A 23,537-nucleotide genomic window follows, 5' to 3' on the forward strand; every position below is an offset into this window, starting at 1 on the left:
ACAGCACACCCAAAAAATGAATTGGTATAATACATAAAATACAGTGTGTGGCTGAAGATATTTAGAAACTAAATCAATACAGAAATGTAGCCATCTTGAACAGTCTACTATAGACACACACACACTGTAGTCTATTAAAAAAAATAAAAATAAAACAAAACACTCAATACATCTATCTCACATTGATGCACACAGACTCTTTCATTCAGTTCCTCTTTCACACATACACACTCGTGCAAAGTCACACATAGATGCTCTCTGTCGTGCAGACCCAAACAGCTTCTCGCTCACTCTTGCTATATCCCATTCCAACACACACTAACACATGCACACACACACACACACACACAAACACAAACACGCACGCACACACACACACATGCACACACAAACAAACAAACAAGCACGCACGCACGCACACACGCACACACACACTTCACATCATGTCTGCACTGCACTGCACTGTACTCACAATCTCATCCTCCACGTCGCGGTTGAACTGGTGTATCTCCCGGGAGGCCATGAGGTTCCTCTTCCTCTTCCTCAGAGGCTCCAGCAGGCCCTGGAACTTTTGCTCCACGCCGCGCCGCTGCCCGTCCACCTCGTCCGAGCCCTTGCCCTCCTGCCGCAGCGCCTGGGCCTGCGAACTCAGCTCGTCCACCTCCTTCTGACGCACCTCCACCTGGCTCTCCAGCATCTACAGGAGGAGGAGGAGGAGGACACCCATCCAACAGAGGAGGTGGAGAGGAGACGCACCACCACCAGAGGAGAGAAGAGGGGAAAGGAGAAGAAAAACACGATTCAGATATGATGTTCCACCTGCGAACTCAGCTCGTCCACCTCCTTCTGCCACGCCTCCACCTGGCTCTCCAGCATCTAGAGGTGGAGGAGGAGGACACCCATAACATCAGTCACCACGCCCAGAGGAGGTGGAGGAAAGGAGAAGACAGGAAGGAGGAGAGAAACACGCCATTCAGATACAATGCTCCACCTGGCTCCCCAACATCTAGAGTCGTGGTTCTCAACCTTTTTTGAACAAACGCTCCCTTGACCTCATCATAAGCATCCCAACAGCCCCCTGGACCTCATCATAAGCCTGCCAACGCCCCATTTGTATCGAACATTTTTTAATGGACTAATGCCCTGAATGACAATTAAGCACACCGCCCCTCTCAACTTTATGCTTCTCAACGCCCCCCTCAGGGCTCCCCAACGCCCCCCTGGGGGGCTGTACCGCCCACGTTGAGAAACACTAATCTAGAGCAAGAGGACACCCATAACACCAGGTACCATCCACCACCACCATAGGAGACGGAGGAGAAGGACGAGGAGAAGGAGGAGGTGGAGGGGGTGAGGAGAAGAGGTTTGAAGTGAAGAAGATGGAGGAGGTGGGCAGAGCAGAGAGAGAGAGAGAGAGAAGAGCACAATTCAGACGATGTTCCACTTGGATCCTCCAGCATCTAGGTCAGGACACCCACCCACCCACCATGCACCACCCCCCACCACCACCACCATACTACAAATGGGGAAACAATGCTCCACCCTGGCCCTTCCAGCATCTACAGCAAGACACCTATCCACCATGTACCACAAACACCAACCACCAGCAGAGGAGAGAGAGGAGGGTGGAGGTGGGGCAGAAGAGAGAGAGACACACATGCACCACAAACACCACTCACCAGCAGAGGAGATAGAGGAGGGTGGAGGTGGGGCAGAAGAGAGAGAGACACACAAGTCCAATACAATGCTCCACCCTGGCCTTTCCAGCATCTACAGCGAGACACCTATCCATCATGTACCACAAACACCACTCACCAGCAGAGGAGATGGAGGAGGATGGAAGGTGGAGGAGAGGAGGTTGAGAGAGAGAGAGAGAGAGAGAGAGAGAGAGAGAGAGAGAGAGAGAGAGAGAGAGAGAGAGAGAGAGAGAGAGAGAGAGAGAGAGAGAGAAAGAGAGAGAGAGAGAGAGACAGAGAGAGAGAGAGACAGAGTCAGAGACAGAGACAGAGACAGAGACAGACGAGGGAGACGACCCAGACGATCCAGGCTCACTGCTCTACCTGTCTCTCCAACATCTAGGTGCACCCACCCACACACCATCAGAGGAGATGGACAGCAGAATAGAGGAGAGAGGAATGCAGATTTCACGGCACCATGGATGCTCCATACAACCCCACTACAGTGCCGCCACAACATGAGATGGGTGGAGAATGAGGAGGGAATTGGGGAAATGAGAAGAGAGAAGAGAGGGGGATGGCAGTGAGGAGATTCAGGGACAATGCAGCATGACTTGGTCTGTTTAGAGAGAAAGCTGAGAGGAGAGGAGAGGAGAGGAGAGGAGAGGAGAGGAGAGAAGAGGAGAGGAGAGGAGAGGAGAGGAGAGGAGAGGAGAGGAGAGGAGAGGAGAGGAGAGGAGAGGAGAGGAGAGGAGAGGAGAGGAGAGGAGAGGAGAGAGGAGAGGAGAGGAGAGGAGAGGAGAGGAGAGGAGAGGAGAGGAGAGGAGAGGGGGAGGATATGTGAGGAGAGGAGAGGAGAAGGAAAGGGGATGGCAGTGAGGAGATGGCAGTGAGGATATTCAGGGACAATGCCGCATGAGTTGGTCTGTTTAGAGAGGAAGAGGAGATGATAGGAGAGAAGGAGGAGGAGGAGAGCGGGAGGAGAGGAGAGGAGAGGAGATGTGAGGAGAGGAGATTTGAGGAGAGGAGATGTGAGGAGAGGAGATTTGAGGAGAGGAGAGGACTTGGGTTAGGAGAGGAGGAGATGAGAGGAGATGAGATGAGATGTGAGAGGAGAAGAGAGGAGGGGAGAGGTGCAATGCCTGCCTAAATTTCTCCTCGCAGCAAGTCTGGATGCTGGCAGTGTTTCTTGTGTGGCATAGGTATTCCGGTAGTCCTCCTCTTCTCTCCCCACAGCTCTGGCACAAGCACACACATCCTCTCACACGTGCATGTGGATCCATCTGGCTTCCAATTTGTTGAGAAATCTCCCTCTCGAATTCACAAACAACGAATGCACACTATGAAACTGTAAAGCTTCTTTTAACACCCTCCAATTGGCACATACTATACACACACACGCACACACACACACTGAGCCGATCTGCCATGAAATCGGCACACTATACAGTAGACTGCTGCTTAGTCTCTCTCTATCTCTATCTCTATCTCTATCTCTCTCTCTCTCTCTCTCTCTCTCTCTCTCTCTCACACTGCAGGCACGTTCTCACACCCCCATCCTCTGTGGAGACAGACACTCTCCTTCCCTCCCTGCCTCTGTTTCTCCCTCACACACATACAACCAGTCATATATAAATATGCATACAGTATATGCACATGCGCACAAGAGATGTTCATGCATGAACGCACGCACGCACGCACGCACGCACACGCACGGTGAAGGTATGGTGCCGGCTTCTCCATCGGAGGCAGGCGAGGGGGATACTGTGCAGGGCTGCACTGGCGGAGAAATGGGGCCCAGGCACTTTTGGCTAAAATGGGGCCCTCATAATAAGTGGCGTAGTGCTGACTCACTGGTGGGCCTCGCACCCTCATGGGCCCCTATTTTCAGATTTAAACAAAAAAATTGTCTGAAAATAGGGGCCCATGAGGGTGCAGGGCCCACCGAGAAATGCCCGCTATGCCAGACAGCCAGTCCAGCCCTGGGCTTCTCCATCGGCGGCAGGAGAGGGGGATATTGCATAACTGGGAGAGGGGGGTGTGTCAGCTGTTATGTAAGCGCCATTGACATGCTTTCCTTCTCCCCCTCACTGGCGCCCCCTATCTGTAGCTCTTCTAAATGCACCCATTCCATTCCATTCCCTTCCATTGTGTCTTTATCTGTCATCACTTCTCACTCTTCCTCTCTCAGTACACTCTCTTCCTGCCATTTATTCATATTTTTGTCTCCTCTCCAACTCTACTATTTCATTATTATTTTTTTGTTTTATTCTCCCTCTCACTTGCTGTTCTTTACTTCTCTCTCTCTCTCTCTCTCTCTCTCTCTCCATCTCCCTCTCTTTTCTATATCTCGTTTTACTGTAGCACATTCCCTGTGTGCTGCTGTTCTCTGTTTCCCTCATCGAAACCCCGCCCCGCAAAGCTCTTTTCATTTTTGCTAACCAAACCAATTTTATCACGGGTGCCATATTGGGCAAACATATTGTGCCACACAGCACACTAATGTACTATTTACTAATAGAAACAGACAAAGCACGACCTTAATCAGCAAGTGCATATTTTTAGTAGTCTTCCAACACGGTACTACGCACAGGTGCTACCTCAGCCTCTAAATTAACACACCTGCACAAAGACACTGCTGCAACAGCGCAGGCGTCTCAGGATTTGTTATTCTCATTTCCTAACACAGACAAAATGCTTCACGTAATCAATGGAGAGAGTTTGACTGGATTGAGAGTCAAAGACTGCCGCCTTTTGTTGGTGCTGAGAGTACAACACCAGACAAATACAACCAAAGACCAAAATAAGCAGCGCCTTCACTTCTGCTGACCAGTCACACCTGTCAACATGAAGGATGGGTTTCATTTTACCTGAAACTTGGCGATGCCAGATACCAGAATTACTGATAGAAAAGCAAGAATAGGAAGAGGAAGAGGAAGAGGAAGGGTAGGAGGATGAAGAAGAAGATGGACAAAGGAAACAGTTGTCCCGGGGTTTGGGGTTTGGGTCCTTATTACATTGTATCTATTGGGCTGGGGGCCCATACCGCTGACTTTGTCCAGGGCCCTGCCAAAGCAGGCAGCAGCCCTGACAATACCAAAAGAGGTCTCTGCACCTGAGCTCACCTACCCAGGCTCTGCCCTCGGTATGACGCAACACCTTCGGCTCTGCTACTACTAAAGCAAAGACCTTGTTCAGGTACAATCTGAGCTCCGCCGGGCAGGGGAACTCCACCCACTTTGTAGGGAGCCAATCAACTTTGAGCATCTCCAACGGTCCTGGGTAGTGGTGTGTTCTAAGCAGTGACGTGACTCAAACCAAGGGAGGTGGGTCAACCATGACGTTTGAGAACGTTAGTTGTTATGCTCTTGGTCAGACCAAGGGGCCATCTCAATGTCAAGTGTTCTAGCCTTGCTAGGACGTGAACACCTGGTGAGTGGAGTTCACCAAAAGGTATCCAATCATTGGTCGTTTCACGTGCTGGCAAGGCTAGAACACTGGGCATTGAGAAAGAGCTAACAACTCGAAGAGATTTGAAAGTCAGGCTAGAGCTCACCTGCTGTTTCTTGAGCAGGATGTTGGTGGTTGTCAGGTCCTTCCCAAAGTCGTCGGACTGGATCTGGCCCTCCAGGCCCACGAGCCACTTGTCCAGGTCGGCGCAGCTCTGGGTGAACAGCTCGGCCTTGTTGGCATCGAACAGACACTGGGCCTTCTTCTGGGTGGTGCCCTCCAGCTCCGCCCACTGTGACTTGAGGCTGCCCAGCTTCTCCTTCACCACCGGCTCCGTCTCAGGCTTCTCTGCCACCAGCGCCATGCCATCCTAGAGAAGAAGATATTATCATCATAATTGTTATACTATTATAATAATGATGTCTTATTACATATTAGTATTGTGTTATTAACCAGGGCCCTGCCATCCTGAAGAAGAACATATTATGAGATCATATTATTATATATTACTAGTAGCCCCTGCCTGTCCTGCAACTGTGACGTTGTAACCGTCACTGAAAAAATGTAACTACCATAGTACAAACAGTGCACAGGGCCTTTAGTAATACATTACGACTTGGTCATTGCCATTCTGGTAAATGTATGACAGGGGTTAATATATTAAGGGGTTAATATATTAAACAAGGCCCTGCCATCCTGGAGAAGAGGAACCACTGTAAAGAGAGATGTGAAAATGCTCATAATGCTCCATCTAAGGCTTCTCCGCCACCAGGGCCGTGCCATGCACCTGAGAGAAGCTACAAAATGAGAATTAATATTTTTTTCTGTTTTTATACCAGAATGTTTAAATTACTGATTCATTCATTAGATGTTAAAAAAACGGATCTTTTTTAAAAAAAATACTATGTTCTATGGGTCACACTGAGTAAGGAGGTGGACTAAATGTGGCCCCCAGGCCTCCTGCTACCCATCCCTGCTGTAGTGTGTGTGGTGGTGTATAGACCTTCTCGATCTAGTTTATCCACTCCTTGGTATTTATCCACTCCTTGTTGGAATTGAACGCACTGTGCGACAGGGCATCCTGCCATTTAAGTAAGAGGTGATGGTGACAGTGTAGTGTGTGTGGTGGTGTACGGCAGTATTTCCCAACATTTTTTGTCTTGTGTACCCCTAAGCCTTTTCGTTGTGCTATGAGTACCCCTTAAGTCAAGTTCTATATCGCTTTCTCAATTCCAATGTAACTAAGCTCCATTTATTTGTTAAAATGTCATTTTTCCAAGTACCCCCTGCAGTGTGCTCGCGTACCCTTCTCTATCTTGTCCAGCCACTCCTTGTTGGTATATTTAAGGGAGTTTAATGTGATGTGCTACAGCGCCCCCTGTGATGGTGACAGTGTAGTGTAGTGTAGTGTAGTGTAGTGGTGTACATACCTTCTCTATCTTGTCCAGCCACTCCTTGTTGGACTGCAGTTCGGCCATGAAGGCCTGGTGCTTCAGCCACTTGCTGTGCAGGTTACGCGCCTCGTCATACGTCATGTCCTGAGCCGTCAGCATCTTCTCACTGATCCACAAGTTTAGCTGAAAACACACACGCACACACACACGCACACACGCCACACGCACGCACACACACACACACACACACACACGCACGCACACAAGCACACAAGCACACACACACAGAGCAGGAGTGCAGCAATTAGGTAATGACAAGCAGATTCATACAGACATACAAAGACTTTTCCACATACTACCCTCTGACAACTGCAATATCATATCACAATCCACAGGGCTCATGTCTGTGTGTGCGTGTGTGTGTGTGTGTGTGTGTGTGTGTGTGTGTGTGTGTGTGTGTGTGTGTCCACAAGGCTCATGACTGTGTGTGCGTGTGTGTGTGTGTGTGTCTGTGTGTGTGTGTGTCTGTCTGTGTGTGTGTGTCTGTCTGTCTGTGTGTGTGTCTGTCTGTGTGTGTGTGTGTCTGTCTCTGTGTGTGTGTCTGTCTCTGTGTCTGTGTGTGTGTGTCTGTCTCTGTGTGTGTGTGTCTGTCTCTGTGTGTGTGTGTCTGTCTCTGTGTGTGTGTGTCTGTCTCTGTGTGTGTGTGTGTGTGTCTGTCTCTGTGTGTGTGTGTCTGTGTCTGTCTGTGTGTGTGTGTGTGTCTGTGTCTGTCTGTGTGTGTGTGTCTGTGTCTGTCTGTGTCTGTCTGTCTGTGTCTGTCTGTGTCTGTCTGTGTCTGTGTCTGTGTCTGTTTGTCTGTGTCTGTGTCTGTCTCTGTGTGTGTCTGTGTCTGTGTCTGTGTCTGTGTCTGTAGATGTAGATGTGTGTGTGTGTGTGTCTCTGTGTGTCTGTGTCTGTGTCTGTGTCTGTGTGTCTGTGTCTGTGTGTCTGTGTCTGTGTCTGTGTCTGTGTGTCTGTGTCTGTGTCTGTGTGTCTGTGTCTGTGTCTGTGTGTCTGTGTGTCTGTGTGTCTGTGTCTGTGTGTCTGTGTCTGTGTGTCTGTGTGTGTCTGTGTCTGTGTCTGTGTCTGTGTGTGTGTGTGTGTGTGTGTGTGTGTGCCTGAGCATGTGCATGTCTGTCCCCTTGCGTGGGCATTTGAGGCAGAGATAAATAGCGTCACACAGACATAGAGACAAATAGATACATTGATAGGAGCCAGACAGAGGGGAAGATGAACTACTACTACTACTACGAGAGAGAGAGAGAGAGAGAGAGAGAGAGAGAGAGAGAGAGAGAGAGAGAGAGAGAGAGAGACAGGGGGAATGTATAGATAGATAGATCGATAGATAGATCGATAGATAGATCGATAGATAGATCGATCGATCGATCGATAGAACGATAGATAGAACGACAGATAGATAGACAGATAGATAGATAGATAGATAGATAGATAGATAGATAGATAGATAGATAGATAGATAGATAGATAGATAGATAGATAGATAGATAGATAGATAGATAGATAGATAAATGCTGCTCTACCTCCTGGCAGTCGATAGATAGATAGACAGACAGACAGACAGACAGACAGAGAAGGGGTGGGGGGTTCTTTTACCTCCTGGCAGTCCTGGAGGAACCTCTGCAGGTCTCTGTTGTCCTTCAGCTTCATCAGGAGACCACTGGCTACCTCACGGTTCTTCTTGTGCCTACAAACACACGCACAGGAGTAAGTTCATTAATAATTACACATTTACCTAAATGGAACAATGAAGTATAGGCCTAATGTACGTCTCATCAATGGATATCAACATAATAAAGAAAAGGCCTGTAGCTCTCGTCGATGGATATAAAAATAATAAAGTAAAGGCCTCTAGTCGATGGATATAAAAATAATTAAGTAAAGGCCTCTCGTCGACGGATATCAAAATAATTAAGTAAAGGCCTCTCGTCGATGGATATCAAAATAATTAAGTAAAGGCCTCTCGTCGATGGATATGAAATAATGAATCACACGCACCTCTGGCCAATGGAGAGGTGTGGCGGGTAAATAAAGTATAGTGAATATCTAGTCGATGGATATGGAATGAAGTACAGCATACTGTACCTGTCGTCGATGGAGTCCACCTTCTCCTGAATGCGGTCGGCGCTGGCGTTGCCGTCGCTCACCAGGCGGCGTCCGGTCTCCACCACGGCGTTGATCTTCTCCTCGTTGGCGTCCATGGTGGTCATGAAGTCCTCCTGCTTCTTGATGGCCGCCTCCGCAGCCTCCAGCGTAGCCGGCATCTCCGTGTGGGCCAGCACATACTCCTGACAGAGGAAAGGAGAGAGAGTGGGGGGGGGAAGGGTAGAGAGAGGAAGTTACAGAGGGAGAGAGCGAGAGAGAGAGAGTGAGGGAGGGAGGAAGGGAGAGAAGGGGGTAGAGAGAGGGGATTGCAGAGAGAGAGAGAGAGAGAGAGAGAGAGAGAGAGAGAGAGAGAGAGAGAGAGAGAGAGAGAGAGAGAAAGAGAGAGAGAGAGAGAGAGAGAGAGAGAGAGAGAAGAGGGGCAGAGAGAGATATATAGGGAGAGAAAGGGGGTGGAAAGAAATAGAGAGAGAGAGAGAGAGAGAGAGAGAGAGAGAGTAACAGAGAATCAGATAGAGTGATGGAGAGAGTTGGAGAGAAACAGAAGGGAGAGGAAGGAGTAGAATGTAGAATGAGTAGAGATGAGGGAGGAGAAGGAGGAGGGGAGCGGGGGAGTCAGTCAGGGAGCCACTGAGCCATGAAGTCAAACCAAAATCCACAGCTGACAATGACAGAGTGCGTAGCCTTGTGTTGGTGATATGGACAGAGGAATATGCTCCCCTTGCTAAAATAAACAACTCTCTCGTCTTAGTCCACTGAGGATCTAAGTCATGCTACTTGTTTTAGCAATATTTTTAAATCACTTTTAAATTCAGCCGTCACAGTAGCCAGTTGTCAATCTGCAGAGCAGTGAATGCAGCAGTCCATGCCTTGTCTACTTTTGGTAGCATCAACCCCTTTAAGACTCCCTATTGAGGTCAGGAAATCTATCGCTCTACACACAGCATTGTACAGTAGTGTGTCTTCAAGAGGAAAAGCCAATCCATACTATGTTGAAAGAAGCAGTTCTTTCCACTTCATTTAATAATGAGATTTTATTTTGTTCTGTCTATGAATTTTGCAAATAAAAGTGTGATCTTTTCATTAAAATTTAATTTACTTGAGAAACGATAATGCATTTCATTGATTACAAATCACACAACTCACCCAGTAACCAGGACTGCCTAATAGCAATGCTGAATGTAAGCAATTGTCCAATGCCTGATATCAGACACGATCTTTCAGTTCAGAGTAACATTTGCTTGAAAAATTGGCAGAGGTTGGGTAGTAATAAGATAAATACTAAATGAATAAATTCTTCATTAATCCTGATGGAAACTAGTTGCTGGCCGGTAACCAGTGAACTTGGTGTCATGGAGGAAGATCTAGGAAGCGGTGGGACTGGCCTTCTACTGCCTAACATGTGGGGAAAAAAAGTAATTTGGAATACTTGGCACTGGATTTTAACTAATGAATACATTTTGCCCATCACTGCCCATCAATATATCTCAGTATATACAGTATATCTCAACATATCTCTCAATATATCAATACATCTCGCTAATCAATAAGTCTCAGCCCCTCACCTGGTTGTTGAGGAAGGCCTCGGCCTGCTTGGTGTCGCGGAGGAAGCTCTGGTAGGCGTGCGACTGGGTCAGCAGGTTCTGACGGTTCTCCCACATCTTGTGGAGCTCGTTCCAGCCGGTGTCCAGCGCCTGCAGCCTCTGCCTGAGGAACATGTACTGGGCGTCCGTCTGGCCCTGGGTCACCATCTCACCCATGTCCCGCATCTTCAAGTAAGTAAGAAAGTACATTTTATTCATAAAATTTCAATACAGTGCAAAACTGACGAAAGTGTTGTTCACCGTCTAACTAAAACAATAAAAAATCAGTAAAGTTCAAATCAGCCAAAGGGCACCATCTTCAAGGTCAAAATCAAAGTCACAGTCAAAGTCGAATGTCCGCTTTGTTGTCAATTTCTTCACGTGCACAGTTCAGTGTTTGTGCTCATCAGATGGTATGTTGGGGGTTTGTGTTGTTCAATGTTTGATTGGTTGTGAAAATGAATGAAAATGAATGAGTCTGTCAAGGGACTGTAAAGGCTATCTACCGGTATAGATCGTATAGATAGTAGAACTACAGAAAGAAAATGTAAGTACAAAACAGAACATGTAGCAACGCAAGGTAGTACTGTGGGTTTTGTGTTCCTACAATGTCCTAACATGAACATAACTGTAATAAGTAACATTACTAAAGAGGAAGTGTCCACTGTGATCAGACAGGAGCTTATCTACTAAAGTGGACATAATGTACATATCTAGCCCTAACCTTTACACAAACACTAACCCATTAGATTAACGTTTTAAAATGACCATTTTACCTTTTGGTAGTCTTCCTCATAGTTTCGGATCTCGTTCTTGATGGTCTCATGCTGTGCCAGCAGCTTCTCGGCCTCGGCCAGCGTGTTAGGAAGGTCCTCAGACGCGATGGCCGTCTGCGTGCGCGACAGCCAGGCCTAGAAGTCATTTCAATTCAGTTCAATTCTTTATTCCAGACCCAGGGGGAGCCAGATCACAATAAAAAACATCGCAACACACAGGGCTTTAAATTAACACCCACAAACCAGCCAAATGTTGGTTAAAAAAATGCTGTTTAGTTGGTCGAAAAGAATACTTAATTATAGGCACTTTGACCCATAAGGGAGTGTGCGTTTAGCTGGTGAAATTACCATCTACTACAGATTTTGGCTGGTGATGAAAAAAAGTTAATTTAGAGCCCTTATCACAAGACAGTAAAAAAAAGGTACAACAGATGTACAAAAAGAAATACAGAAAGAAAGAAAGAAAGAAAGAAATACAGAAATAAATACAGAAAGAAAGAAATAAAGAAATACAGAAAGAAGTGCAGAAAGAAAAGTAGAAAGAAAGAAATACAGAAAGAAAGAAAGAAAGAAAGAAAGAGAGAAAGAGAGAAAGAAAGAAAGAAATACAGAAAGAAAAGTAGAAAGAAAGAAATACAGAAAGAAAAGAAAGACGACAGATATTGCACCTGGAAGTCGTCGAGGTCCCTAAGGAAGCCCTGCAGTTTGGAGGCCTCCCCGAGCGACTCCTCGCGGTTCTTCAGCGTGTCCTTCATCTCCTCCCACACCTCCTTGATCTCCCCAAGGTGGCCCTTGATGCCCGGAGCCTGCCCAGACACACACACACACAAACACACATCATGTCAACATGTCACTTGTTAAAATGGCCCTTGATGCCCAGAGCCTGCTCGGACACATACACACACACACACACACACACACACACACACACACACACACACACACACACACACACACACACACACACACACACACACACACACACACACACACAAATCACGTCATTAATATGTTTTAGCTAGTCATCTCCACTTGTTAAAATGTCAAGTGTGGAACATGGAGCCTCCCTGACCAGCATGACTGCAAACTCAAACACATGTTCACACAGAGAGCACATGTTCACTCTTGACATAGAAAAGGTTGACCTTCATCAAAATCATGCTGCTTGGAGACAAATACACAGCAAATATAATGTAGCAGGCATATAATGCTTTGCCCAGTCGGACACACAGACATCACATCCTTAGTCAATCATGGTCATGCCTGCATGATTTAGCTACTGTACTCATACATTACAATGCAATACAGTTAGTCATCAAATTAGTCAAATGTTTACTCCACCTGGTCGGGGTGTTCCTCCGCCAGTCGGTCCGCCTCCTTGCCCAGGTCTCCCAGCTTGTCCTCGATGGCCGCCAGGTCCCGCTCCATGCCGGTCAGCTTACGCTGCAGGGCCATCACCCCCGCCAAGTCGTTGCCCAGCTCCTGCGTGGACTCGATGACCTTGGTCTTCTCGCGGATCCAGGACTTGGTCTCGTTGCACTCCAGGTGGTAGTTCTGGATGCCCAGCGCCGAGTTGAGGCCGTCCTTCTTCTGCTCCGCCAGGTCGCGGAACTGGCTCCACCTTTTGGAGGCAAACCAAGGAATCAATTTGTACTGAGCCCAATGACATTCATTTCTATGCCCTATGGCAATTTTCTTTTTTTATTATTGTGTTTGATTTTTCAAAATCCTTAACATAAAAGTCACATAAATAGGCATATCCTCAGTTAGCACTTCAAACATGGTATTACAAGTAAAACATTCTACTGTGCCCAGTGACATTCAGTTCTATGCCAAATGACATCATGTTCTCATTCTACTGATAAATGACATCAATTGCTACCATATCCAATGACATTCATTTTTACTGTTGTCTAATGACATTAGTTCGTCCTGCCAGACACAGGTAGGGCGGTGGTGGCTCAGTTGGAAGCCTGTTCTGCAATCAGAAGGTTGCAGGTTCAAGCCCCTCTCTGCCTGACCCCCATCAATGTGTCCTTGAGCAAGATACTTAACCCCAAATTGCACCTGGTGGCACTGGTATGTGTGTGAATGGGTGAATGTGAGGCATACATTTTAAGCGCTTGCTTGAAGCAATGGAATAGTGCTATATAAATGCATTCCATTCACGATTTACCATTATTGGTATCCTATTGCATTTATTCCTACTATGTCCCATGTCCAATGGAATTCATTTCTACAGTGTACAATGGCATTCACCACCACAGGGCATATCACCATCACCGCTGGCCCCAGTGAGGGGGCTAGAATAAGGGGATTACCTGGTGTTGAGCTTGTCCTGCTGGGCTTTGATCTCCTTCTCGCTGGGGTGGCCGCTGTGGATCAGCTGCCTGGCGATCTGGTTAACTACGGCCACGCGAGACGCCTGGGCATTCATCTCCGGCTCAAAGCTCTCGAACCTGCCGCACAGACACACAGGTACATAGACGCACGCACGCACACAGACAGACAGACAGACAGACCGACAGACAGACAGACAGACAGACAGACAGACAGACACACACACACACACACACAGACAAACAGACACACACACAGGCACACAGACAAACAGACACACATACACACAGACAAACAGACAAACAGACAAACAGACACACATACACACAGACAAACAGACACACAAACACACATACACACAGACAAACAGACACACAAACACAGTCAAGATAAAAAAATGCATCTCATTGGTTTTGACTGGCGGGCAAATAAAAGTAAGTGGGAAAACTAAACATACAATACAGTAGCAGGGAGGGCCAGCTGGCAGGCTTTAAGAGTTGCAGCCAGGCCTGTGTGTGCCGCACTGCGCTGCGCGTGAACAGCGCATGAGAAAGGAGCAATCCCCATGAGAGCCCAAAAAGCTACAGTACAGTGCTGCACAGATGAACAGGCAGCTGCACTACACTACACAGGATGCTGACCACTGTGGTTTACAAGCAGCAGCTAAAACATCACCACAGAGGAGAGGAGAGGAGAGGAAAGGAGGGTAGAGGAGAGGAGAAGAGGAGAGGAGAGGAGAGGTGAGGAGGAGGAGAGAGGAGAGGAGAGGAGAGAAGAGAGGAGAAAAGAAAAGAAAAAAGGAGAGGAGAGAAGGGGAGAGGAGAGGAGAGGAGAGGACAGGAGGGGAGAGGAGAGGAGGGGAGAGGAGAGCAGAGAGGAGAGGAGAAAAGGAGAGAAGAGGAGAGGAGAGGAGAGGAGAGGGAGAGGAACGGAGAGGAGAGGAGAGGAGAGGAGAGGAGGGGAGAGGAGAGGAGAGAAGGGGAGAGGAGAGGAGAGGAGAGGACAGGAGGGGAGAGGAGAGGAGGGGAGAGGAGCTGTTTCTTCAAATTAACTAACTCGTAAAATGTATCATAGCCTCAGGTCCAGTGTTCGAATAGTAAATTACAGAGCAACATTTTTCCCACCAATGGAATTACCTCACCCATCATTTCTAAAAAAAAACCCCTGCTTCTTCATGTACCTCATATTTAGCTTTCATTTGTGCTCAGATATCCGTGAACCTTAGCTAGGCCAGAGCTCCAATAATAATGAAATGAAAATGGTGAGGCGACAAATGACACAATCTATTCAGATGAGTCTCTTATCACACCAAGCAATGACAATAATGGTAATGGTGCTTGCATAACGATACTATAAAAACGGAAGAATCCATTTGGATAAAAGCCTTACTCTCACCCTCAGATAAAATGTGTCTGCTCAGACTTAATAGTGTGGGACACTGCATCTCTGTATAGAAGATAGGTCGTTTGGGTCCAGTTAACTAATCTGGGGTGGCATAGGTGTCAGAATTTTCCCTTCAAAACAAAAACTCATCTGCACTAGACTATGCCCATGTACCCTGTTTTTTTTTCCACACATTGCATGTTGCTGATAACATCCTCTTTTGAAATTCACTGCAGAAAAATATGTCTGCTCAATGTAATGTAATAGAAGAAAACCGTCCGACGGCTCATATTTTTGATTTGATGGTTTTCTGAGTCTGCAGGTGTGACAACGCCTTACCTTTCTGCTTGGAAGAAGCATTTCATGTTTAATGTTCAGAACCCGATTTATATAGCTACACCTTTAACCTGTTGTTTCCCAATGAGCCGCTAGCATCATATTGGCAAAAGGCCTTGCCTAGCTGCATCCTTGGTTACCATGAAAGGTGTTTTAAATAAACTTAATTTAAAATGATGTTATTGCTATTATTATTGCTTTAAGTAGTAGTAGTATATTCATCATGGTGTCTACTCGCCTCTGCTCTATGACCCCCAGGTAGTAGTAGTAGAAATACTATACTTGTAGTAGTAGTAGTATTATCATCTATTAACTTGTACTGCATGACCTCCAGGTAGTAGCAACAGTAATAGTGGTAGTACTATCATCAGAGAGAGTAGAGAGAGAGAGGTTCCATTGGCCCATTGTTTCCTGGTTCTATTATGGCCCCCTTTAGGCAGACCTAGGCAGACCTAAGGACTGTTCTATTCATTGTAGGAGCATTATGACACGCCCCTTTAGGCAGACCGGAACCTGGTCGCGTTAGGTGCCCATAGAAACCTATTATGTTGGCATATCTCTATTAAAGAATCTCTGGTTTCATGGTGTGTGTTCACCTGTGCTGTATAGCCTCCAGGTAGAAGAAGTATTATCATGATGTGTGCTCACCTGTGTATTATGACCTCCATGTAGTGTATTAGCAGTAGTAATATCATAGTGTGTGTGCTCACCTATGCTGTATGGCCTTCAGGTAGTATTATTACCTGTTGTGTGTGTTCACCTGTGTTCCATGACCTCCAGGTAGTAGTAATAGTAGTATTATTATCATGATGTGTGCTGACCTGTGTTGTATGACCTCCATGTAGTATAATAGTAGTATTACTATCATGTGAGTGTGTGTGCTCATCTGTGTATTATGACCGCCAGGTAATAGTAGAAGTATCATGCATGCTCACCTGTGTTGTATGACCTCCATGTGGTATAATAGCAGTATTATTGTGTGTGTGTATGTGCTCACTGCTCACCTGTGCTGTATGACCTCCAGGTCCTCCAGCTTCTCTGGTATCTGCATGCTGTTGAGCCACAGCTCCTTCTCGTCGATCCACAGCTGGCAGGCGTCCACCTCGCTGAGCATCTTGTAGAAGGACAGGGCGTCCTGCAGGGCCTGCTTCCTCAGTCGAGCGAGCTCCGCCACCTCAGCATACCGCTCCTCGATGCCCGCCAGGCGACCCTTCACCTCCTCGGACTCGGCATGCTGCGGTGGCAGGACCTTATCACATACACCCAATAATATTATTATGAATAAAAAGTATTAATACTCGTCGAAACATGTCAAACAAGGCAAAAACCAATAAAGTGTTGTGTCTGAGAGATCACCCCTATTACCACACACAAACGTTTTGCTCCCATTGCCTTTCCAGTCTGCTAGTTCCAGTTAGTTTACCCACGGCCCTTTCTGAACGATTTAGCATTAGCAACTGCTACCCGAATAGTAATGCCACTGCCCTTGTAATCGTGTGTTATAAGGAGTATATGAAAACGTAAATATTATTATTATTACTATTATAATTATAAGCACCTTGCTCTGGTCATGCAGGGCGTCCAGTACGGGCCGGTAGCTGTTGATCTCCTCGGTGACGTCCTTGTGCTTCTTGACCAGCGCCTGCGTGGAGAACTCGTCGTGGCCCACGTCCGAGCTGGACACGATGCGCAGCACGTCCAGCATCCAGGCATCCATGTCGTCCGCATCCGCCTGGAACTGGTGCATTCCCAGTGCCTCCTGGAGGGAGGGAAGGATGGAAGAAAGGAAGGAAGGAGGGAAGGAAGGAAGGAAGGAAGGAAGGAAGGAAGGAAGGAAGGAAGGAAGGAAGGAAGGAAGGAAAGAAGGAAGGAAGGAAGGAAGAAAGGAAGGAATTAGGGAAGGAAGTTTAATTTACGTGTATATGGCACATTCAAACATAGTGAGGACTGGCCAGTACAATGTCAAACTAAAAGACTAAAATTAAATGGAAAAAATGGTAAATTAGAATACATTAAAACTAGAAATTAGAAAATTATAGAGCACCATTTTCCCCCATGAATGGAATTACCTAACGCATCATTTCTGACAAAAAAGACTACTTGTAACTTGTACAGCATCTCATATTTAGCTTTCAAATTTTGCTCAGATATCTGTTAATTTCACCAAGAGAGAAAAGATCCATTAATAATTGAATGAAAATGGCAAATGGATAGAAAAATGGACAAAGTGGATTACGGGTATTTACATTGCAGACTTTGACTCACTAAGCATATTGGACATTATTTGCCAACTGTTGCCGTACAGACTGTATGTTCTGTATGTTTTTTTACTTCGTTATTTGTTGAAAAATAGAAATAAAGTAAAAAAAACTACATAAAAGAAAAAGAATGGCAAATGTGACCTGCAGCTGGTTCTTCCTGGAGGCGGCCAGTCTCTCCAGCGCGGCCCACTGCTCCTGCACGTCGGCCATGCGCTCACGGATCTTATCCGAGCCGAAGTGGTGAGCGTCCAACAGGTCCTGGCCCTGCTTCACCGTCTGCGGATCAGATTGATGAATAAATTAGAGTCTTTATTGAGCCATAGGGATATTAGATGAGAGTCTTTATTGAGCCATAGGGATATTTGATGAGAGTCTTTATTGAGCCATAGGGATATTAGATGAGAGTCTTTATTGAGCCATAGGGATATTAGATGAGAGTCTTTATTGAGCCATAGGGATATCAGATTAGAGTCTTTATTGTCACATAGGGATATTTGATTAAATAAGAGTCTTTCATCTAATCTAATATCCCTATGGGACAATAGAGTCTTTATTGTCCCATGAAGATATCTGTTTTCACATCAGACAAGTCAATTTCATCCGCATTAGTCAGATCTTATATACTTAAGACACCATTTACATATTATACACATATCCACATACCGTATACATATACCCTCCCCGCCTCTACATACACCCCATACGTATATATCCACATCCACATCCACATATACATACTATACATATACCCTCCCTGCCTCTACATACAGTGAGTCCAATATGTATGTGATCCCTTGCTGATTTCGTTGGTTTGCCTACTAACAAAGACATGATCCGTCAATAAATGTTATGATAATATGTATTCTAATATGGAGAGACAGAATATCAAAAAGAAAATCCAGAAATTAACTGAAGAGAATATATATTAATTTATTTCCATTTCATCGAGCAAAATAAGTATTTGATCCCCTGCCAACTGATTACAGTTCCGGGCCCACAGACCAGATGGGCACTTCCGATCAACTTGTCATCTGAATTAAAGACACCTGTACATACTAACATGCATAAAAGACACATTGAATCAGCAGAATCAGTCCATAGTATGAGTGAATCAGTCACACTCCAACCTCACCAGCATGGGAAAGACCAAAGAGTGGTCAAATGATATCAGGGACACGATTTTAGACCTGAACAAAGATTAAATGGGCTGCAAAGCCAAAAGAAAGAGACTGGGTATTAATGACCCAGCTGTTGATGCATTTCTTCCAAAATGTGAGGAATACAAAATGACTATCCATCAGCCTGTCTGGGGTTCTATACAAGATTTGACCTTTTGTAGGGATTTGATAATCATGAGAACAGAAAGAAATCACCCTAGAGCTATACGGTATGAACTAGGCAATGATATCAAAGCTACTGACCAAAATCACTGAGAAAACTACTGGTAGCACTTAATGCCAAAGAGGTTTAAATTCCTGTAGTGCACACATGGTACCTTTACTTCAGAAGGAACCTGTGCAGTCCCACTTGAGGTTTGCCAACGGACATCAGACTGATTTAGGATATGATAAGGAGGTGCTGTAGTCAGATAAAACCAAAATCAAGATGTTTGGCATTATCACAATTCAATGTGTTTTGAGAAAGAGTACTACTGGCTATGATCCCAAGAACACCCTCCTCACCATCATGCATGAAAGTGGTATCATTATGGTTTGAGGGTGTGTGTGTGGCCAAGGCACAGGACAACTTCACATCATCAACGAATGGATGGAGGGAGACATGTAATGTGCAATCCTGAGTGCAAACGTCCTTCCCTCCACCACTACACTGAAGGGTGGGCCATTTTTGGATCTCCCAACATGACAATAATACACAACATACAGTCAAAGCAACGAAGGAGTGGCTCAATAAGAAGCATATTAAAGTCGTGAAGTGGCCTAGACAGTCTCCAAATATTAACCCTATAGTAATTCTATGGAGAGAACTGAACCTCCCATTTGCCAAGCTACAGCCACAAACTATTAATGTTTTAGAGATAATGTGCAAAGAAAAATGGGCAAAAATGTTTTCTACTATATGCACAAACATTGTCATCAACTAAAAGAAGCATCTGACCTCAGTGCTAGACAACTAGGGCTTTGCCACAAAGCACTTTATCTTCTTTAGCTAGAGGGGTCAAATACTTATTTGCCTAAATTAAAATAATATATTTTAATTTATTTGTATTTAAGTTATTTTCTGGAATGTATTTTTGATATTCTGTCTCTCCATGTTTGAATACATATTATCATAAATATATAGACTGATCATGTCTTCATTAGTGGGCAAACCGGCAAAATCAGAAAGGGATCAAATACATATTGGACTCACTGTATACCCCATACGTATATATCCACATCCACATCCACATCTACTATACATATACCCTCCCCACCTCTACATATAGCCCATACGTATATGTCTACGCCCACATATACCCTCCCCTCCTCTACATACACCCCATACAGTAGGTTCACCTGCTGGAGGTGTCCACATATACCCTCCCCTCCTCTACATACACCCCATATAGTAGTGTTCACCTGCTGGAGGTGTCCACATATACCCTCCCCTCCTCTACATACACCCCATATAGTAGTGTTCACCTGCTGGAGGCCTCCGGCGCGGCCGCTCATCTCGTCCTCAAGGGCCTTGTGCTTGCTCAGCAGCCGCATGACGGCCGTCAGGTCCTTGCCGCAGTCGTCCAGAGACAGGATCTGCTCCTTCTCGCGGATCCAGCCCTCCTCCTCCGCCATCTCCCAGAAGAACTTCCAGAGGCGCCGGGACTCCTCCAGTCGCGCGCGGCGCTCGGCCGCCAGCTGGATGAGCTCCTGGTAGCAGTACTCCATGTGGGCCACGCGGTCGCGGATCACCTGCGGGTCGCACGGCTTGTAGCCTGCTGCGGAGGAGAGGAGAGGAGAGGACGAGGAGAGGAGAGGAGAGGAGAGGAGAGGAGAGGAGAAGAGAAGGAGAGGAGAGGAGAGGAGAGGAGAGGAGAGGAGAGGAGACAGGAGGGGAGGAGAGGAGAGGAGAGGAGAGGAGGAGGAGAGGAGAGGAGAGGAGAGGAGAGGAGAGGTGAGGGAAGGAGAGGAGAGGAGAGGAGAGGGGATGATAGAGGAGAGGAGACAGGAGGAGAGGAGAGGAGAGGAGAGGAGAGGAGAGGAGAGGAGAGGAGAGGAGAGGAGAGGAGATGACAGGAGAGGAGTAGAGGAAAGGAAAGGAGAGGAGAGGAGGAGGAGAGGGAGAGGAGAGGAGGAGGAGAGGGAGGGGGAGAGGGGAGGCGAGGAGAGGAGAGGATGGGGAGGGGAGAGGAGAGGAGAGGAGAGAGGGGATGACAGGAGAGGAGGAGGAGAGGGAGAGGAGAGGAGGAGGAGAGGGAGGGGGAGAGGGGAGGCGAGGAGAGGAGAGGATGGGGAGAGGGAAGGAGAGGAGGTGAGGGGATGAGAGGGGATGAGAGGAGAGGAGACAGGAGGAGAGGGGAGGGGAAGAGAGGAGAGGAGAGGAGAGGAAAGGAGAGGGGATGATAGGAGAGGAGAGGGAGAGGAGAGGACAGGAGAGGAGAGGAGAGGAGAGGAGATGACAGGAAAAGGAGAGGAGAGGAGAGGAGAGGAGGAGAGAGGAGAGAAGAGGAAAGGAGAGGAGAGGAGAGGACAGGACAGGACAGGACAGGAGAAGGGGAGAGGGAAATAGGGTTCAGATTTTAAATATGGTAACCAAGATAAATCATAACGTGTCATCAAAGCATGTAACAATATGGGATCAAGTCTGGTGATCTAAATAGGCATGACTTTCCATTGAACTCCATTCATTCTCCTCAGTATCCTACATGAAAATAGAACGCTTCTATTTCTCTTTATTCAACCAGAAATTTTTCATTTGCATGTGTATCAATGAGTATACAAGTACACTGCATATAATAACAGGGTCAGAAGTATGTAATGATGAAAATCATTTAAAAAACCCTAATTATTAAAATGTATTCCCGCATTAACACAAATAAATAAAGGACACCTGCTCAGCCAATCAGAAGACGTACCTACATATACAGTTAGGGCCATAAATATTTGGACATCTGCACAATTTTCATCTTTTTGGCGCTGTACACCATCTCAATGGATTTGAGATGAAACAAATGAGATGTACATTAACAGCAGACTTTCAGCTTTAATATGAGGGTGTTTGCGTCCAAATCGGGTGAACTGTGAGGGAATTATGACATTTTCTATCAGTGCCTCCCAATTTTTAAGGGACCAAAAGTAATTGGTCTAGTATTTATACATCAAACGTTCAATTTTTAATTATTTGGTTGCAAATACTTTCCAGTCAGTTACAGCCTGTAATTTGCAATCCATAGACATCAATAGACACTGGGTTTTATCCCTGGTGATGCTATAGTGAGCTCTCTATTACAACAGTCTTCAGTTCCTGCTTATTCTTAGGGTATTTCCCCTTCAGTTTTGCCTCGAGCAAGTGAAATGCTTGCTCAATGGTACTCAGGTGAGGTGATTGACTGGGCCATTGCATAATATTCCACTTTTTTGGGGTAGAAATGGCTTAGTGGCTTTCCCATGAAGCTTTGGGTCATTGTCCATCTGCACTGTGAAGCATTGTCCAATGAGGTCAGAACCATTAGGTTTAATATGATAATATAGCCTGAAAATCTTCAGAATTCATCCTGTGGCTTTTGTCGGTAGTCATCATCATCAATAAATACAAGGGGAAAATCGTATTGACAGATATGCATGCCCATACCATGACACTGCCACCACCATGGTTCACTGATTGGGTGGTATGCTTTGAATCATGAGCAGTTCCTTTCCTTCTCTATACTCTTTTCTTCCCATTACTCTTGTACACGATTATTTTTGTCTCCTCTGTCCAAAGGATGTAGCTCAAGACCTATAAAGTGTTTTTTAGACGTTGTTTGGCAAAGTCAATATGGTATTGCTATTTCTGATCCAATCAATTATTTACATCTTTTAGTGAACCCTCTGTATTTCCTATGGTGAAGTGTTCCGGAATGTTCTTGATCTTTTTCTTGATTGTTGCCTTGGACATGTATCCACCGTCCTCTTGGACACTGTTCTACATCTGGCCAACTGCTGGGAGATGGGTTTTTGTTCACCACATACAGAATAATGTCTGTCATTCACAGCATTTGCTTTCCATGTCTGCCAGGTAATTTGGTGTTGCTCTGAAATGTCTTTTTTCCAATATTCTGAACTCTTGAATTGATCACATTCAATGTTTCCCCATCTCTCAAATGGGTTTCTTTTGATTTTGTTCAACCTTATGATGGCTTGCATCACTGATAGTGACAGGTGGACTTAGGATCTCATGGAGATTCCGTAAAAATATATGGAAATGCAAATGAAACACTTTAAATGAACTCTAGGACCTTTTGTTGACATCTTGGTGATGGTGTAGTAAGGGAATAACACACATCTGACTGGAGAATAGCTGAGCAGCCTACTGTCCAATTACTTTTGATCCCTTGAAAAGTGGGCACCACACACAAAAAACGTTGCTATTTCCTTCCTGTTAATGCGATTTGGATTTTAACACCCTCACATTAACGCTAAGAGTCTACAGTTAATGCACATCTTGTTTGTTTTATTTCAAATCCATTGTTGTGGGGTATAGGGTGGAAAAGGATGATAATTGTGTTGCTGTCCAAATATTTCTGGCCCTAACTGTAGTACGTACTCATAATAACAAATGTTTACAGTGTTGGAAATACGTAATCATGAAAATCATAAAAAAAAACCTAATTATTAAAATGTATTCCTGTATTACTGCAGATATCTTAACGGATGCATACAGACCTGCATCACCTTCCGTCTCTGTGATGAACCTCTGGGCGTTGGCGTTGACGGCCTTGACGCGGTCGGCCTGGATGGCGATGTCGGCCTCCACCAGCGCGTGCTTCTGGATCAGGTCCTCCACGCCCAGCAGGTGCTTACCGTAGTCCTGAGACAGCAGCTGCATCTACGGAGAGGAGACAGAGACACACACACACGGTTACATGTGACACACACACACATGGTTATAACAGCAGCACCCAGCAGGTGTTAACCGTAGTCCTGAGACAACAGCTGCATCACGGATGAGAACAGGGAGAGACACACACGCACGGTTATAC

The 23,537-nt window shown here is 45.9% G+C and overlaps 1 protein-coding gene across 5 annotated transcripts in view; it reads right to left on the reverse strand.

The window, feature by feature from the left end:
* The window catches only part of LOC134441000 (spectrin beta chain, non-erythrocytic 1-like), a 143,904-nt gene that overhangs the window by 25,951 nt on the left and 94,416 nt on the right, over positions 1 to 23,537 (reverse strand). For 3 of the 5 annotated variants that reach the window (XM_063191189.1, XM_063191188.1, XM_063191185.1), the window contains 15 exons: positions 23,221 to 23,383; positions 20,002 to 20,294; positions 17,501 to 17,635; positions 16,657 to 16,857; positions 16,103 to 16,347; positions 13,361 to 13,498; positions 12,381 to 12,660; positions 11,708 to 11,845; positions 11,040 to 11,174; positions 10,246 to 10,449; positions 8,663 to 8,865; positions 8,174 to 8,264; positions 6,557 to 6,703; positions 5,233 to 5,496; positions 473 to 697 (listed from right to left, as the gene is read on the reverse strand). In XM_063191189.1, the coding sequence (XP_063047259.1) occupies positions 473 to 697; positions 5,233 to 5,496; positions 6,557 to 6,703; positions 8,174 to 8,264; positions 8,663 to 8,865; positions 10,246 to 10,449; positions 11,040 to 11,174; positions 11,708 to 11,845; positions 12,381 to 12,660; positions 13,361 to 13,498; positions 16,103 to 16,347; positions 16,657 to 16,857; positions 17,501 to 17,635; positions 20,002 to 20,294; positions 23,221 to 23,383 (2,862 nt within the window). The remainder of the gene's footprint in view (positions 1 to 472; positions 698 to 5,232; positions 5,497 to 6,556; positions 6,704 to 8,173; positions 8,265 to 8,662; positions 8,866 to 10,245; positions 10,450 to 11,039; positions 11,175 to 11,707; positions 11,846 to 12,380; positions 12,661 to 13,360; positions 13,499 to 16,102; positions 16,348 to 16,656; positions 16,858 to 17,500; positions 17,636 to 20,001; positions 20,295 to 23,220; positions 23,384 to 23,537) is intronic. The other 2 variants (XM_063191190.1, XM_063191187.1) reach the window with 1 other exon arrangement.

The sequence above is a fragment of the Engraulis encrasicolus genome, chromosome 24 (assembly GCF_034702125.1).
Source record: "Engraulis encrasicolus isolate BLACKSEA-1 chromosome 24, IST_EnEncr_1.0, whole genome shotgun sequence".
Taxonomy (NCBI): domain Eukaryota; kingdom Metazoa; phylum Chordata; class Actinopteri; order Clupeiformes; family Engraulidae; genus Engraulis; species Engraulis encrasicolus.